General features: G+C 44.4%; 1 protein-coding gene across 1 annotated transcript in view; it reads left to right on the forward strand.

The window, feature by feature from the left end:
• The window catches only part of tenm2a (teneurin transmembrane protein 2a), a 160163-nt gene that overhangs the window by 113285 nt on the left and 29715 nt on the right, over positions 1–17163 (forward strand). The window contains 7 exon segments of the mRNA XM_029440926.1: positions 3793–3915; positions 5380–5585; positions 6231–6426; positions 8487–8588; positions 9057–9251; positions 10623–10823; positions 14403–14588. Coding sequence (XP_029296786.1) covers positions 3793–3915; positions 5380–5585; positions 6231–6426; positions 8487–8588; positions 9057–9251; positions 10623–10823; positions 14403–14588 — 1209 coding nt within the window.

Consider the following 17163-nt stretch of genomic DNA (forward strand, 5'->3'; position numbering starts at 1 on the left):
CTTTTTCTCTCCCGCCATATTAGCACTGCACCCCTTTGCAGCAGAGATAGATAAAGAGGACGGTGCAAGTGATTCAGAAAGAAACAGCGACGGTGCGTTTTCTGGACTCCTTTGTTTTGGACAGAAATGAGGGCCTTGGAATTGAGGAAAAGGCGGTGGAGAGGATGAGGGGGCTGGACCTCAGCTGCAATTACCGCCCTAATTGAGGTCAGAGTTGTTTATTTAGTGGTGAATTAGAACAGTTAATATGCATTAACCAGGACGGCCAGGGGAGATGGCAAAAGAAAAGTGTGTTGCCTGTAGTGTGTGTGTGTGTCTGTTTGTGTGTGCATACACTTTGTGTAATCTTTGTCGCCTTGCAAGAGCAGACATACAAAAACATGCAAGAGGACCACTTTGCCTTTGGTGCAATTAGGAGCAGTGCAGTTGGTTCAATGGGAGATGCTGCTTTTTAAATAGGCAATGATATGGTTGAGATGAGGCAGGAACACAGAGGGGGAACGAGAGAGAGAGAGAGACAGAGACAGAGTTTGAAGAGTTGAAACATGTTCCAGAGAACAGAATGATGATGATACAATATTTTCCAGTCTCTGCCTACAAAGTCACCTTTCTCGATCTCTGCCGTTCGTCTTTTTCCCCCCTCTCTCATGCAGAAATCCATTTGCACCCTTTAACTCTGAGGCATATAAATATTTCCTAAAACACAAGTAGCCTACACATGAGCATTGTATTTCTGTCTGAAAGCCCGCACTGAGAAGCACTTACTGTCAGAGGATAAATCACGGCCATCTTTTCTTACCCAACCAGTCAACGAATACAGGGCCCCTCATCCCTTAAATCTTTCCCCTCCACTTTCCATCTTCTTCTCCCCTTCCTCTTTCCATCCGTAGGGGCCCTTATTCATCTCTTTTCTCTCTTCTCTGCAACATCATCTGGAGCCTGTTTTCCTGCTCTTTTTTTTTAATCCTCAGGGGATTTTTTATGTTTTTAATATTCTCTCAGTTCTTGCTCTCCTCCAGTATTCTCTCTGCTCCTCTCTTCTCCTCTCAGCCGGATTTTCTTAAAGAGTTCCTAACCCCCGTCTCCAAGCCCGGCCACCACCACCTCCTCCTTTTCATCTCCACTTGTCCCCTATCCATCAGTTGGTTTTTTTTCTCACAGGATCACGTGTGCTGCTGTTTCAGATGCTGTCTTTTGCAGATGATACTGGCAAGCACTTTGCCTCTCTGAATTATGCATCGAGATTACATAAAAACCTCTTGAAGCAACAGATCTATTTTTAATCCGACCTGTTTGCTTGTTGAACCTGTTTTTCTGTGATCTTTACATCTTGTTGTGTGTGTGTGTGCACATGTGTGTGTGTGTGTGTGTGTGTGTGTGTGTGTGTGTGTGTGTGTGTGTGTGTGTGTGTGTGTGTGTGTGTGTGTGTGTGTGTGCGCATGATGAACATGAGTGAGAGACAGAGATTAAAAGAGATTTCTTCTCCTTGTGTGTGACAGTCCAATTCAATTCAGATAGGCATTATTGGCATGGCATTTAATAAAGCCTTCCAATGCAGCTCGAAAACAGTAATTATGGCAATTATGCTTTCCAAAAAGAAAAGGCTTAAAATTACAGCAACACAAAGCTAAATGCATCAATTTCAGCAGTTTCATTTTGGTGAAAATTACACCCTAACTTAGTTAGAAGTGTTGTTAAAATGAGGGATGATGCTTGTAAGGAGAATGATAACAAGAGTCTCTCTTTGTCTTTTGTTCTCTCTCTGTGTCTCTCCTGCTCTCTGTGTTGCTGCAAAGAAAACCTGTTGACAAATCATTGGCTTTAGTGCTCCTGTCGCCAAGGAGTAAGAGTGCCATCTGTTGGTCAACTTTTCACAACCACCCACAGAAGAAAAGAAAAAAAGGAACAGAAAACCAGGAAAACCACACATGTGCACCGACCCTTAAACACACACACACACACACACACACACACACACACACACACACACACACACACACACACACACACACACACACACACATTGAACAGATACACACAATCAGTTTACTATAGGTTGGTCTGATGTGTTCTTGGGGATGACCTAGATTGAGAGCACCGTCACAATAGACTCACTGTTGCTTACTGTCACCTGCCGATTCAATAGGTAATCTTTCCATCGACTGCTTCCCGTGATACCATCTTTGCGTGTGCGTGCGCCTGAATGTGTGCGCAGATGCATGTCTGCGTTATCTACAGCGAAGGACAGGCAAAGATAAGAAGAGAAGAAGAAGGAGAAAAAGGGGGAATGAATAGGAAAAGAGGGAGAGGAATGAAGGTCAGCGTGATGAGAGAGGAGAGGGCGAGAGGTGGATATAAGAGAGAGGAGACAGTGGGGGGATGAAGGACACTGTAGTTTCTCTGCTCCTCTCCCTCTCCATCCGTCTCTCTTGTTCTCTATAGCAGCCCCCCCCCCCCCCCCCCCCCCCCCCCACTCCCTCCATGAAAAATAAAAAAAGAGCTGACAGTGGAGGCCGGGCAGCAGCCGAGGTGTCAGCGCTTTCCTTTGCCCGGGAGCGAGGGAGGGGAGAATGAGCGAAAGAGAGGAAACATAAAAAAGGAAGAAAGAAGGAAACAGAGAGGGGAAGAGAGATGGGACATCGGGGGTGAGAATGAGTCTGCCCCGGCAGCAATTCCTAAAGCAGCGTCTCCCTTTTTCTTTTTTTTTGCAACTTTTTACACTCATCCCTTTGTGTGTGTGTGTGTGTGTGTGTGTGTGTGTGTGTGTGTGTGTGTGTGTGTGTGTGTGTGTGTGTGTGTGTGTGAGTGTGTGTGTGTGTGTGTGTGTGTGTGCAAAAGTTGGGCAAGTGGAGATAGAATTTGAGAGGCATGCAATAACACCTACCGTACATAATGCATCGCACACGATCGCGCATCCACGCAGTGTGCTTCCTCTAAGCTCACAGATCACAGTAGTCATGTATATATGTATATACAGCACTGCAGGAGCATTGCGCCTTTTCTATAACATAGTTCAAATATTCAGACATGAGAAAAGGACGCATCTTCAGTATTTCTACACATCTTTAGAGAGAATAAACCAATCATTTACAACCCCCCAAAGCAAACACTGTCACCAAAGGCAAAGTCTTAAAACTTCTACTTTTGTGTACAGTAATAGATATGTTGTCTGGGTTTTTTCGTTCCGTTTTGTCTCCTGTATTTTATTTCGGGGTTGGGGGGGCGACGCTTGACAGCAGGCTCAGGGAAGCTGACAAAGTGAAGAGTGAACACACTGGAGCAGTTTTATACCACCAGCACACAACAACACAACAGAGGACAAACGAAAGAGGAGAAGGGAAAAGAGAGTCATAGAGCGATCTCTTCAGAGAACAATCTGTCACTCGCTCTCTGCGAGACGATGTAAAGGCTTCCAAATGAAAGCAGGAGAGGCTGTCAGGTTGAAAGATTTGTGAGAGGTTGAGGTAAAGAAAGCCAAAGACAAAATAAAAAGATCCTTATGGTTTTTAATTATGTGTTTTGTAAGTCTCCGTTTTTGTTGTACTGTAGGTTACCTGCCACTTTGTTAACCGTGTGTTTTGATTGATACGCATTAACAAAAGTATGAAAGCGGCGTTCTTTAAAAGCCGCACCGTATAAATGACAGATCAGACTCAGTCCTCTTGTATTGCTTTGGGTTGATGAGCTTTCAAATGTACCTTTTTCTATACCAGGCTCGTAGACAATCCACTATTCCAAGTCATGTGTCCTCACACATCCCTCCTCTCTCTCTCTCCATCCCTTTGTATGCAGCGATCAACTTGCTGGGTTTGACATGGCAGCTGAAGCCATCCGACGGCCTTGTGTTAAACAACGGACTGGGAGCTGGCTTGCCTGTCAACAGTGATGTGGCCACGCTGCCCTCTGGAGGCAGAGGTATGAACTACAGCACACCCCCACATAAGAATCCACACACTGCATGAGTTAGCAAAACTCAAGTCTGGAAGACATTACGACCTGCCGTCAAATAGATAAGGCTGGTGATATTTTTTATGTCATGAAAAGACTAAAGCCAACAATGAATTAACCTACGTTGATAAAGCGTTGTCCTCTGTGCCATACATCTCCATTGTTGTCTAAAAGCCTTTGGAATAACATCAGTGAGCCACAAACTGTTGCATTGGCTAAATTGTTCTTTCATTACGATGAACACGGGCACCGTAGTTTATTATGACTCATACATACAAAGTCCTGCTGCTGTAAATACTCCCTAGAATGCTAAATGTGTATTAATCCACAGCTGATAGTGGATTAATAGTCCCCAAAGAAATGCAATAAAGCTATATATTTTTCATCAATTTTTTAAAGATTTATGTCCTCACAAATTGGCTTGCGGCTGAGTGCCACAGACAGTGTAGGAGAGTCAGAAAGTATTGAAGGACAGACAACAAGAAAAAAAAATGAAATAATGCTAGCCTTGTCCTATAAGGCTTTTTAAATGTTGTGTCTGCTGTAAAAATCTATATGTACTTACATACAGATTATTATTTTTTCCCACCCAAACAGGCTCACACCAACTAAAATATTTTTCATAATTCATGATACTAGCTGTGCTATCAGTGTGTGCTGTTTAACAAGTCCGCTGAGTTGTGCGGCGCTAGGTTTATCGTCTCAGTCAGAAGCGAAGTAAAACACCAACTGCACAACCCCCCCACCCCCCACCCCCATCTCTTTTAAAGCCCCCATGCGGTTCTCCATCTATTCTTCTTTCACTCGCTCGATCTCGCTCTGTAACACACACACACACACACATACACACACACACACACACACACACACACACACACACACACACAGCGTGTACTATAGGTATGTGTGGACTGTTGCTCTGTGTCTGCATTCTGTATTAATGAGAGGACTGTTGTGTTGTGTTCCCCAGCCGTCTAGGCCAGATGCTGCTGTTGTTCTTCTCATTGTTACTTTTATTTCCTCGCTATTCTGCACACACACATCTTGTCTTTCTCTGTCTGGGCCTCAACGCTCTGCTGTTAGATGACTGACCTGATTGCAGGATTGCTGTGTGTTTCTGCGCGTCTGCTCAGGAAAGCTCTGCCCTGCAGTTCTATCGGCCCGCTCTCATTTTAGCGCAGACAATAAAGTCCACAGTCTCTGACACAAAGGCAGAATTTTGCATCTGCAGCGTCACATGTAGCAACGCTCGTGCTTAACATAAACTTTGGCCGCACAGTTTGCAGAGCTAATGGGGCTCATCCTCTACTATTCAATGGCCATGAATTTTTATAGCAGCTCATTTCCAGTTAACTGTGATGATTAACTATTGACTCTGACAATCGATGCCTATAATCACAGATTATGCAGTTTCTTTTCCCCTCACTCCAGGTCCGTGGGCAGGCCGGAACAGCAGTATAGACACGGGCAACATTGAGGTCGGGAGGCGGGTGACCCAAGAAGTCCCACCAGGCGTGTTTTGGAGGTCCCTGCTCCACCTCAGCCAACCCCAATTCCTCAAATTCAACATCTCCCTTGGCAAGGATGCCCTGTTCGGAGTGTACATCCGCAAGGGCCTGCCTCCCTCACACGCACAGGTAACATCTGACACCAAGTGCAAGCTTCTACATCTTCTACACCTTTAGGGTAATATAAGGTAATCTCGTAATTATAATTGTATTCATTAGGAACACATTATCTTCATATTGATCAGCTAATGTGGAGCAGGCATTATAAAAAATACTTGCTTGTGTCATGGGACATGTTAAAATTAATTTGTGACTCATTATAATAGTTATTTGAAAAAACTAATTTAGTCTAAGATTTACACTTAATTAAATTTCACAGTAATGTAACTTTTACTGCCTTGTATTAATTAGAGACTACTCAACTAACAGAAAATTTGATTTGTATAATGGGATAATGGCATCCAGATAAGTGTTTCACTGCCTGACCTGACTTAAACTGCTGAAGACCATGAAGTTGTGGCTACTGTGCAGCAGTAACAAAAAAAGAAACTCTGCAGTGAGAATGACAGCCCTCAAGGATCCCTCTGTTCTATTCTTCATGCTACCGGGGAAATTTCTTTTTATCTTTTTATCTTCCTGCATATACAACTATTGGTCATTTTCAAAGTCTAAAAAGTGTCACTGCAGCACTTCATAGTTGAATCATAGATTTCATACTGTTATTCTCACCTCCGTTCAACCCGTGCACTTTCTCTGTCTTTCTCTCTGCTGCAGTATGACTATATGGAGCGCCTGGATGGGAAGGAGAAGTGGAGCGTGGTCGAGTCTCCGCGGGAGAGGAGGAGCATCCAAACTGTGGTCCTCAATGAGGCGGTGTTTGTCCAGTACCTGGACGCCGGTGCCTGGCACCTGGCCTTCTACAACGACGGCCGGGAGAGAGAGACAGTTTCCTTCAGCACAAACATCATGGGTGAGTTGTGGCTGGAGGGAGGGAAAGAGGTGAAGGAGGGAGGGGTTGGGAGGTGAAATAAGATTAAGCGCCAGCATTTAGGAGATGGAAAGAGTAGGCAGAGACAAAGCTATTTGTTACCGTGACACTGATTTAAAAGAGCACTGTACAACATTTAGCATTGCACTCCTGCAGTCCCATTGACAGTTTTTTTTTTTTAAGCACAAACCGTGCAGCAGAATCGATGTTATCGTTTTATTCCGCACATTTTTCTTTGTCGTTAAAACCTGTTTCCTACATTACCCACAATGCAACTCAAGTGCTGACAGTTTGACCTTAGGCTATGTTCAAAATCACATACTGTTCAGACTAATAAAAAAAAGATTAGTATGCAGTGCATTCCATGTGGATTTTGTGTACGTGAGAAATGCCTGTCTGTATACTGGATTGGCAAGAATTTCTTAGACGTGAGCTTACTGGAGGTCTGGTCTCAACCCGACGACCTATCCTACCCTTAACCATTCGAGGTCAATGCGTAATTATAACCATCTTGTGAGATTTTTGCAAATCGAGGGTTACCATCAGACACGATCCTTACTGGACATACTCAACCACCCCAAAATATACTGCGCTCCTCAGACTGTCCAATGGTGACATCACTTGAGGCAATTTATCAGAGTTTGCGCCACTCCTCAAAAGGCTTTTATACGACTGTTTTCACTTATGCAATTGTACTCCCGAAGATCTGTAAACGTTTTATGTGTAAACTTTACACATTCACAGGGTGCAAAAACTCTCACCAGCAGCATGTGCACAATGTTGCAACTAGCAACACATCTATAGCAACATTGTCAAGTAGACAGGACCCCTTAGCGAGTTAAAATATTTGTTTTTGCCAAAACTTAGTAGGATAAATTGACAGTACATATTAAAAAACAATGTGTAGAATCACTTCCGTGGTGTTTGTTCATGTGCGAAACAGATAAAGATGTATCCAAATAAACCCATAAATGGGATGTTTTCAGGACCTGAAATAGCGCCCCAAATAATTTCAATTGGGCTGAAGGCATGAGTGTGAGAACAAGGGGGGTGGATAGTGAAAGAATCCTTCACTGTCAATATCTGGCGGTAGTGCTTTCAGCAGTAGGAGTACTGGAGAGAGGGAGAAGGAGAGGCGGCGAGGGCTGAATTAGAGTGAGTAGTGAGAGGGGGAGCTGGAGGAGAGACATAATGGTGGGGGCAAAACCAGAATGGAGTCGAGTGGAGTGAAGGACGGGAGAAGGAGGAGCTGAAGAGGGGAGTGAAAGAGAGGGTGGCATTAGGGTAGGAGGGAGATGTGGGGGATCATAGATTCTGCAGGGGAAATGGCTGAGCACAGAAAAAAGAGGGAGGAAGTGTTAGAGAGGAAGGCAGTGCGTTTAGGCTGAGTCATGCTTTGTATAAGAAGAGCGGAAGCCTGAAAAAGCATGAGTGAAGTAGGAAGGGTTGGATGAAAGTCCAAAATGCCTCTTTATCATTAGCATCGACCCTGTTTCTTCCCACCAAACTGCTCTCCTCTGGTAAGTGGGTTGAGAGGCACTAAAAGGTGAATAGAGCACTGAAGTCAAGTATGCACACGGCCAGAAACACACACCTCGTACAGTACAGCTAAAATCTCACAAACAACCACATCTGGATGAAGTATTAATGGCCTTGGTGGGGCCGGAGTGAGGAGTAAACAACCAAAAAGTGGCAGAATATATGGAAGAGGCGGGGGGGAAAGAGCATCAGAAGAGTTCCAGACTCGGTGTGTTTTGTGAGAAGTGCGCGCAGAGAGATGATGGATGGGTAATGGCGTGTCGAGGAATGTCTGATTCAAAATGCATTCTCCCGACTCTATGAAATATTTAATGAAAATGAATGCAAGGAATCTTGAAGGAGGGGTTGACGTCTGTGGGACTCGGAGCGCCCGGACTCCATTTGCAGTATCTTAAAGAATGAATAGTGCCAATGATTTAATCGAATGCTTTGATGCTTGCCATCAAACTCTCTCTTACCCCTTCCATCTTTTCCCTCTCTGTCTCACTTTGTCTCCTTCACAGATTCAGTGCAAGAGTGCCCGCGCAATTGCCATGGAAACGGAGAGTGTAATTCTGGCGTGTGCCACTGCTTCCCAGGATTCCACGGCATGGACTGCTCCAAAGGTATTAGCTGCTCACAAATGTGTTTCTCCCGTCGTAAAAAAAAATGATGTCCTTTCCCCGCCGTCTAATTAGACGAGCAGGCACATTTGGGCTCCGTGCAGCGAGCAGAGAGGATTAGGAGCAGTAAGATGGCGCATGGCCTTAGGTGGAGCCCAGACAAGATGACTGATGATGACTGGCAGCTCCCCCCTAGCTAACGTCTCACTGGCTCTGCGCTCACCTGGGATAGACAGCTTTGATGAATAGTTTAGTTACCTCTGCCTGTAATTACTCTTCATGTCATCGCCACTCTGCAGCCCTTTACCACTCTATTCACCCTCCTGCACCGTGTCGGTGGGGTTAGACGGGTGTGGGTGTGTGTTTAAGAATCTCTAAAAAGCCTTCTAATTATTTTTATTTTCTCATGCACATGGTTTAATCTCTCCCCCCCCCTTCTGTCCCTTCTCTCCCCTCTCTCCGTTCCTCCAGCGGCGTGCCCGGTGCTGTGCAGCGGCAACGGCCAATACGACAAGGGCTCCTGTGTGTGTTACAGCGGCTGGAAGGGCCCCGAGTGTGACGTCCCTGTCACGCAATGCATTGACCCTCTTTGCAGCGGCCACGGCACCTGCACCGACGGCAACTGCGTGTGCTCTATCGGCTACAAAGGGCAGAGCTGTTCCCAGGGTGAGAGGAGGCAGAGTTGATGGTTTGGTGTTCCTCAAGGATGTATGATGGTGTGTCAGTTGTCGACGATTCAGTGTGATATATTTTGAAAAAAGCATGAATGTTTGTTGCACCACAACAAACACACTTCACACATCCTTCTTACTACAGTTAGACAGCTCATCATAGCAAAATCTCAATCTAGTGTGCATTCTCTCCATATATACAGATGAAGTATGATACCACAGCCAAACACATCAGAGATTTTATTAAGGGATGAAATTGCTTCTATTGATCCTTGTTAAGAAGGACCAGGCCGCCACATTCTCGGTCGTCAACAAAGATGGAAAGCGAGAGAGAGGGAAGGAGAGGGATGAGAGATGGAGGGGGAGTCAGGGCAGCAGTGAGAGGTAAATATGTATGAAGAAAGAGGGAGAAAACAGAGTGCAGTGTGCCCAGAGTGAAGATGAGGAGAGGGAAAGAAAGACAAAGGGAAGAAAGTGACAGATAGAAGTAAGTCAAGACACAGGGGCCGAAGAACAAGGTCAGCATTTTCTCCAGATTTTCTTTTCCTCTCCATGTCCCTCCCATCGAATTTTCTTCCGTCCTCCTCTGGTCTCAAATCTGATATTCATCACAGCAGAGTCCCTCAAACAATTTACCTGGAGTGCCAGCGACATGAAAATCGATAACTGTGATCCGCCGTTTCTGCCAGGCAAACAGAAACGGAGGGCCGAGGTTATGCGCGAGCGCAAGATTTTAGAAGTGTGTGTGTGTGCATAGGGGTCAATCATGCCTGAGGAAGAGGAGGAGGAGGAGTGAGAGAGGTGTCAGACAAAGAGGACGAGGGGAGAGAGAGAGGGAGGGAGAGAAAAGTGGGAGCAACCGGGACAGAGAGGGATGGGTGGGCTCTTTGCTGGGGGGAGGTAATTTGTCAAATTGGTTTTCACTCACTGCTCGGACTCAGAGCTGCCTGTCAACCTGGCGGACTGACAGTGTCAGATTCTCCCCTATGTATTAGCGCATTCACGCTTACACACTAATGCATACACATGCACGCAGGCGAGCGCTCACACCGAATAATGTGTCAGTGAGGCTCGCTGCTCTTTCAGAGTGGAACACATTTGCTGCCATGCCCCAATTATAGACTCAGCTATTCATTATTGAGTGCTTTAATTGCCTTAGTAATATGTCTGGTAATATTTTCTTTTGTTTTATTATCATTCTGTGTACACAAAGAGTGAAAATATCTCCTTTGTAAATGTATTTAAAAAATAAAGCAAAATAATATTTAACTCTGATGTGACATTTTCTAGCTTGTGTTGCTTTTTGTTCATTTTGTTTTCCCCCGTTTGTCTTTTTTCACATCGGCGTATCTCTGCCGTAATGCAGTGGATTGCCTGGATCCGACATGTTCCAACAATGGCATCTGTGTGAATGGGGAGTGTCACTGTAAGCCAGGATGGGGAGGGCTCCACTGCGAGCTGCCCAGGGCGCAGTGCCCAGACCAGTGCCACGGCCACGGGGCCTTCATACCGGACACCGGGCTCTGCAGCTGTGACCCCAACTGGATGGGACCTGACTGCTCTATGGGTAAGTACGACTACAGCAAAGCAGAGCTTGGGGTGTCACAGTTAAGAGAAAACTGGTTCTGACTACCCATTGTTCCAACACATTTGTTGGTCCCCTAGAATACATGGCTAATTAGTTTCTCATTTTATTCAATGCTGCTTTGGTTTTGTTTGGATGAAATCTAAAAAAATACCACAAACAATACAACTTGCTCAGAAATAGGTTACAGAAACTGTTGAACTATCCAAGCATACATTTTAGCAAACAGAAACAAAATGTGACACACTTTACTGTCAATGCCTTATAAAATCATCTCTCTCTTTATCCAAGAGCGTGTTTTTCAATTTGCAAGCATACCTCCTTGATTTCAAGTTCAGATTTTGTAATGCTTTCCCCCAAAACCATGCCCTCACACTCACATAGCCCTTGCTTGTGCTTAGATTTGCTCTGCTTCTGCTCAAACTGCATGTTTGCACTCAGATATATTGTTGCTTGCACAGATTTCCTGCGCTCCAGCTTCAGCCCTTCTCCTCACACTCTGGCTGCTTCTGTGCGCATGTGAAACATCTGCTCTCGGATTTCTCCTCTGCTCTTGTATTTTGTTTGTGTAATAACTTTGTAAAATCCCCCAACCACTATAATGCCAGGTGTAGTGTTGACCAATGAAATGATCCCTACCTCTTTGTGGATGCATTTGCTTTACTTTGAGAGCGTCCCAGACGAGCGGTTACTCTTTAACCAGGTTCATTCATCCCCTTCCGCCTCCAAGGATTTATTATACGTAGTTCCCTGGCTTTCTTTTTACAACTTTTGGAATAAAATAAAAGTTAATATACATATATCAGCACCCATACTTTTTATTCTACTTTAATAGCTACACTAGAACCAACCAGTGCCGTATGCTAACAAGGATGGCGTGCATCAACGACGTCCACTCATGCTCGTTGACTGCTGCACATGGATATTAGCTTTCCGATGCTAATCTGCCTCTTCTTCTTAATACGTCCATCGTCTGCATGCATTAAGCTATCTCCCTCACTGTAGCTATAATTAAGTAATTCATTAATGTAGTTCCCTTCCGAGCTTAAACTGAACACTCATGCTGAAAAGTGTTCTATTTTCAGTCTCAGCTAGCTTGATTCACAGTTAACATTAACGCTCCATTATGTTTTTCCAATAGTGAGTGAGGACTTGGTGCGTCAGTGGTATTCCTGTTGCCTGTTGCAGTAGTGAGCTGCTGCGGTCATAAACCACCTAAAACAGCTCATGTTGCACTGACTGGCGTCACTCCCCATCAGCATTAACCAATTCTGACTGGTATATACATGCTAACTGTAACGTTCTCCATTGACTGACAACACTGTTTGTTCCCCTGTAGCTAAATATAATAGCTACATCAACGGGAGGCCGATGTAGCTATTATAGTCAAATGAAAAAGTATGGGCGTTAATAAATGTATATCAACTGTCATTTTATTCCAAAAGCCAGGGAACTACATATAATACATTCTTGGAGGCGGAAGGGGATGAATGAACCTGGTTAAAGAATAACCGCCCGTCTGGGACGCTCTAAAAGTAAAGCAAACGCACCCACAACGTGGGAGGGATCATTTGATTGGTCAACACTACACCTGCCATTGCATTGATTAGGGAATTGTTATTGCACAAAAAATCCAAGAGCAGAGGAGTAAACCGAGAGCAGACGTTTCACGTGCGCTCAGAAGCAGCCAGAGCGTGAGCATGTGCAAGCAACAATATATCTGAGTGCAAGCAAGCAGTTTGAGGAGAGGCAGAGGCATAAGCAGGACCCTATGGGACCCTATGTGAGTGTGAGGGCATGGTTTTGGGGGAAAAGCATTATAAAATCTGAACATGAAATCAACGAGGCATGCTCTCAAATACAAAAGCACGCTCTTGAATAAAGATAGTAAAAAAGCTCCATATGCTAGCCACTTTTATTTGTCCAGCACATTTTATTACAATGGGTTTTACATAAAAGCAACAACATGTATAAAAGAATGTGATACATAACATGCAAGAAAAAGCAGCTACAACGACAAAAGAAAAGAAATGATGAAAACTAAAGAATAACCACCCACAAATAACACCAGCAAACACATAACAAACCCCCGCACCCAGCCCACACACACGCACGCACACACACGCACGCACGCACGCACGCACGCACGCACGCACGCACACACACAGAAAGCAACTAATCATAAGCCTAAAACAATAGAAAAGGGTTTAATTGTACTTTCAAACAACATAGCTGTGACAGGCTAGATTTTTCTTATAGGTGGAAGACAATTGCATGACGACCTGAAGGGTCTGATTGGACTGTAGTAAGAAATGTTCTGGGGAGCCAAACTGTTATGGTCTTTCTAAATTATCATTAGAATTTTGAAATTGATTTTGGATTGCCCTGGGAGCCAATGAAATGATTTTTAGAATCTCTGCACACCTGACACACCTGTGTGTGCAATGATGAAAACAATGAGATGAACTCCTGCACACTGTGCCACCTGTCAAAAAATAGCATTAAAAAAGTAAGAAAGATTCAAAATGACTCAATATAATCATACCAATAAATCCTAAGTAACAATCATATAGGTCAAAAATTAAAAGGTCAAAAATTAAAAGAGAATAAGCAAATATGCTGATATATCATGAATCTCACAGTGCTATCAGACAAATTACATATATTCTATAAACAAGTCCAACGGGAAGGAAAATAGGGACAAATACAGTTCACAAGACAAGAGGCAAATTGAGGGCATCTGGAGTCACTTCCTGTGCATGAGGCTCATTATTCTCCCGGGGGAAAAGATACACATTGCTTGTAAAAGTAGCTGAGTCCCTGTTTAAATACATTTTCATAAAATACTCAATTTCCAGCATTCTTTATCTCAATAAAATATGGCTTTTAAGCCCCCACTGTGAGAGAGACAGCATCCTCCACCATGTCAGGCTCACATCGCTTCCCTGTCTCAGTATGACAAACAGAGCTGCAGCATTTGTTATGAGAGAAGTAAATGCTTAGCTTTAATAAAGACAACATTGTTCCTCACTGCAGGATGCCTCAGCAAGTGTGTATCAAAACATCTGTACGTACTACATTCCCCCGCACATCGGGGGGGTCCTGAGCACATGAGCGGGATTGTCTCACATCTCACCACATGCTGCCTGCAACATCGGAGCCTCAGCCTAAACAACACTACTGTTGATGGACCTGAAGAAGGATATAAACACTGCCGTCCCAAAACTATAATTACCGATTTAAATTGAAGGTGTATAGTGGATAATTGTAGTTTGTGTAGTGCAGGTTTTTTGATTTTCTTTCTGCTTTGGACACTTGATTTATACACATATATACACATCAATTATGAGAATATTTATAAAGGTTGAAAGGATGGTGAATCTTCAGATTTTCAGTTGACATTTTGTCACTGCAGTGCTAGCAAGCAAAATAAAGTATTTATTCTATTGGTTTACATTAACATGGCTCATCTCAGCAATATCCATAGTTTTTACTTCTCAAAACATCAACTTTTGAGTCCTAAAATAATGTTTGTGACCCAGATCTTTCTTTCTTCATCAGAGGTGTGCTCAGTAGACTGTGGGACCCATGGAGTGTGTATGGGCGGAGCGTGTCGCTGTGAGGAGGGCTGGACAGGCGCAGGCTGTGACCAGCGTGTGTGCAACCCGCTCTGCATCAAACACGGAAACTGCAAGGACGGCAAGTGCCAGTGTCACCAGGGCTGGAACGGAGAGCACTGCACCATCGGTAAGAGCCTCTGTACATGCGTGTGTGCGTCTGAAGGTGTGTGTTTGGCGTGTGTCTGCGTGTCAACACGTGGGCGTGCACAGACACATCCAGTCACACTAAACTGGCAGCTCATTTCTACTTTGTTAAAAGGAATTTGTAAATGAAAAGTGGAGGCAATTTGAAGAGGGTAGGGTGGGGGTGACGTAAGAGGTGGGCGAACAGAGAAACATCTTAGAAATGGGGGTTGTAGGAATACAAAAGAGCAAGATTTAGCTGGCTTTGGGGCTTCACAACCCAGGAGTGTCAGTTCCTTTGGCCTTTGAAACACCAAAGTTACGTGGATGAAAGGTAAAAAAAACTGTGATCCAAAAATATCTCTCTCACATTGTTTGTGTGTGTATGTGTATGCGCACTGTTGTGCTAGTGTGTGTGAGTGTCTCTTTAATGTTAGTCAATCACTGTCTCATTTTGACATCACTGTCGCTGTGGATGGATGAGTGCCAGACTCCTTTGATTCACCCACAGTGCTTTGAGACACAAAGTCTCATTTCCCTGTCACCACAAACACTGTGATTGCAATGTGATACACACACAAACAAACACCAAAACGCACACAGTGCAGCACATATATACTCGTATGCACACGCACACCAACACATATATACGCACAGGGGAATAACAGTTTATGATCTCCCCATTTCCCCCATCAGAAAGTAGGGCAGCTTTGACTGCAGCATCAGCCCAAGATGAAAGAGTTGTCAGGCTACAGCTTGGCGCAAAGTACACTTCACTAGCACCAGACACCGTCGGTGTTAGCTTTTCTCAGCTTGCCTGTTGTTCATTTCAGCTCTGCAGGATGTTGCTTGCTTTTATTTATTTTTTTAAATACTCTCCCCATCTCTTACCTTTTGCACGTTTTCTCCCACTGCAGACCATGGGAGCATGGTTGACAAAGCAGGTACCGTATCTGACTCTGGTGTTTTGTTTCTTAGCCTGTGGTGGTAGAAGCTAGCTGCTGTATTTGTGGGTTTTGGCCTGGCTTGGCTCTGTAGACTCTGTGGTGCTAACTGTCCATAGATGAAGGTGCCAGCCTCAATGATAACTCCCTACATGTAGCGCACTCCCATTTACAGCAGTGCACTACAGCAGGGGCCAGCTGTCATTGAGCCTAGATGTGTTGTGGGGTACCGTAGAGCCTAGTGGTTGTGCTGTGAGTGTGTGTGGATGTGCGTGTGTGTGTGCGTGTGTGTGTGTGTGTGTGTGTGTGTGTGTGAACTCCATACTTTCTAATGTGGAAACACAAACACATAACTCTGCTCAGGTATTCTAGTCATGTATTGCGTAAACACAGCTGCTTCACACGAGGAAAAAACGATAAAAGCAGCAAAGAACTTTTGAGGTAATTGGTGAATTTCATAGGCCACTGATGCGAGGCCTTAATGTGGTGTCATAAAATACTGAGTGTGTGTTTACATCTGGGTATTTGTGGCAACAGTCGCGGCCATGGTAGAGCGGCTAATACATTCATTTTGTATGCACATGTGTGAGTGTTGGATTGTGCGTGTGTGACCTAAGTATACAGTGTTAATTCTAGATTTTCTATCTTTTCATCAAACCCATCCCCTCCAATTTAAGCTTTAAAAAAAACCCAAAATGAGTTTAGTCAGATCACACAAAGATGAACAGAATCGTGGCCAAGGTTAAGACATAAACGCAAACAGAGAAGGGTGTATGTCTAGGGTAAGTTGTCTCACGCGCACGGCGAGAATGCTTAATAGATAGACGGCAGCTGAACCTCTGTCGGGTTACACAGAGCGGCACAGATTGTCTGACAGTACAGTTCCCCGGAGCACCGTTGAGAGTGTCCTCTCACCCTCTACACTTAATGGAATAGCTCTCATTGTTTTATGAAGAGCCAGCCCAGAGAAAAGGTAAATCGCAGGGTTAAAGAGGGAGCAAGACAAGAGAGGGAGAGTAAAAAAAAGAACTGATGGAGCCAAAGGGAAGCAGAGCACATGTGAGGTAAAGTAATCAATATCATTTCCAAGGTAGCTCATTAGGAACAGGAGCAGTGGATGAGTTGAGGTTTATTCGAGGAAGTGCGGAGTTATCTGGTCCATCTATAAGCAGCTGGTCTTGGATTTATGCTTGTGACCTTTACTTTTTGACCTTTAGAGGAGACAGAGCTGGAAACATGGGGAATTGGAAGAAAGAAAATGGTGGAACCTTTTAGCTCAAAGTTTTGACTTCTTTTATGCAATAAGTTCTTTTTCTTTCTCTTTCTCAGTTCTTCCTCGGAGTCTTGCACCGTATCCTATTTTATCCAGTCATATACCCGACACACACCACGCTAGAGTGTGTGTGCTGACCCATAACCCAAGGCAACTTCTTCTCCTTTTTAAGGGGATTTTATCAGGGTCCAACTACATTAGTGAGGAGGGTGGAGTTAATAGTTTCTGAAATCCCACTTTATTCTAGTTAGTATGAGGGGGTATCGACTGGGCCCTGGCATTAAAGAGAGAGGAGTCCCGTGTCGTGCCTGCCCAGGCAAGCCGATCAATCCCCACTATGGATTGTCCTGTCCGGGTGCTTC

The sequence above is a fragment of the Cottoperca gobio genome, chromosome 10 (assembly GCF_900634415.1).
Source record: "Cottoperca gobio chromosome 10, fCotGob3.1, whole genome shotgun sequence".
NCBI lineage: Eukaryota > Metazoa > Chordata > Actinopteri > Perciformes > Bovichtidae > Cottoperca > Cottoperca gobio.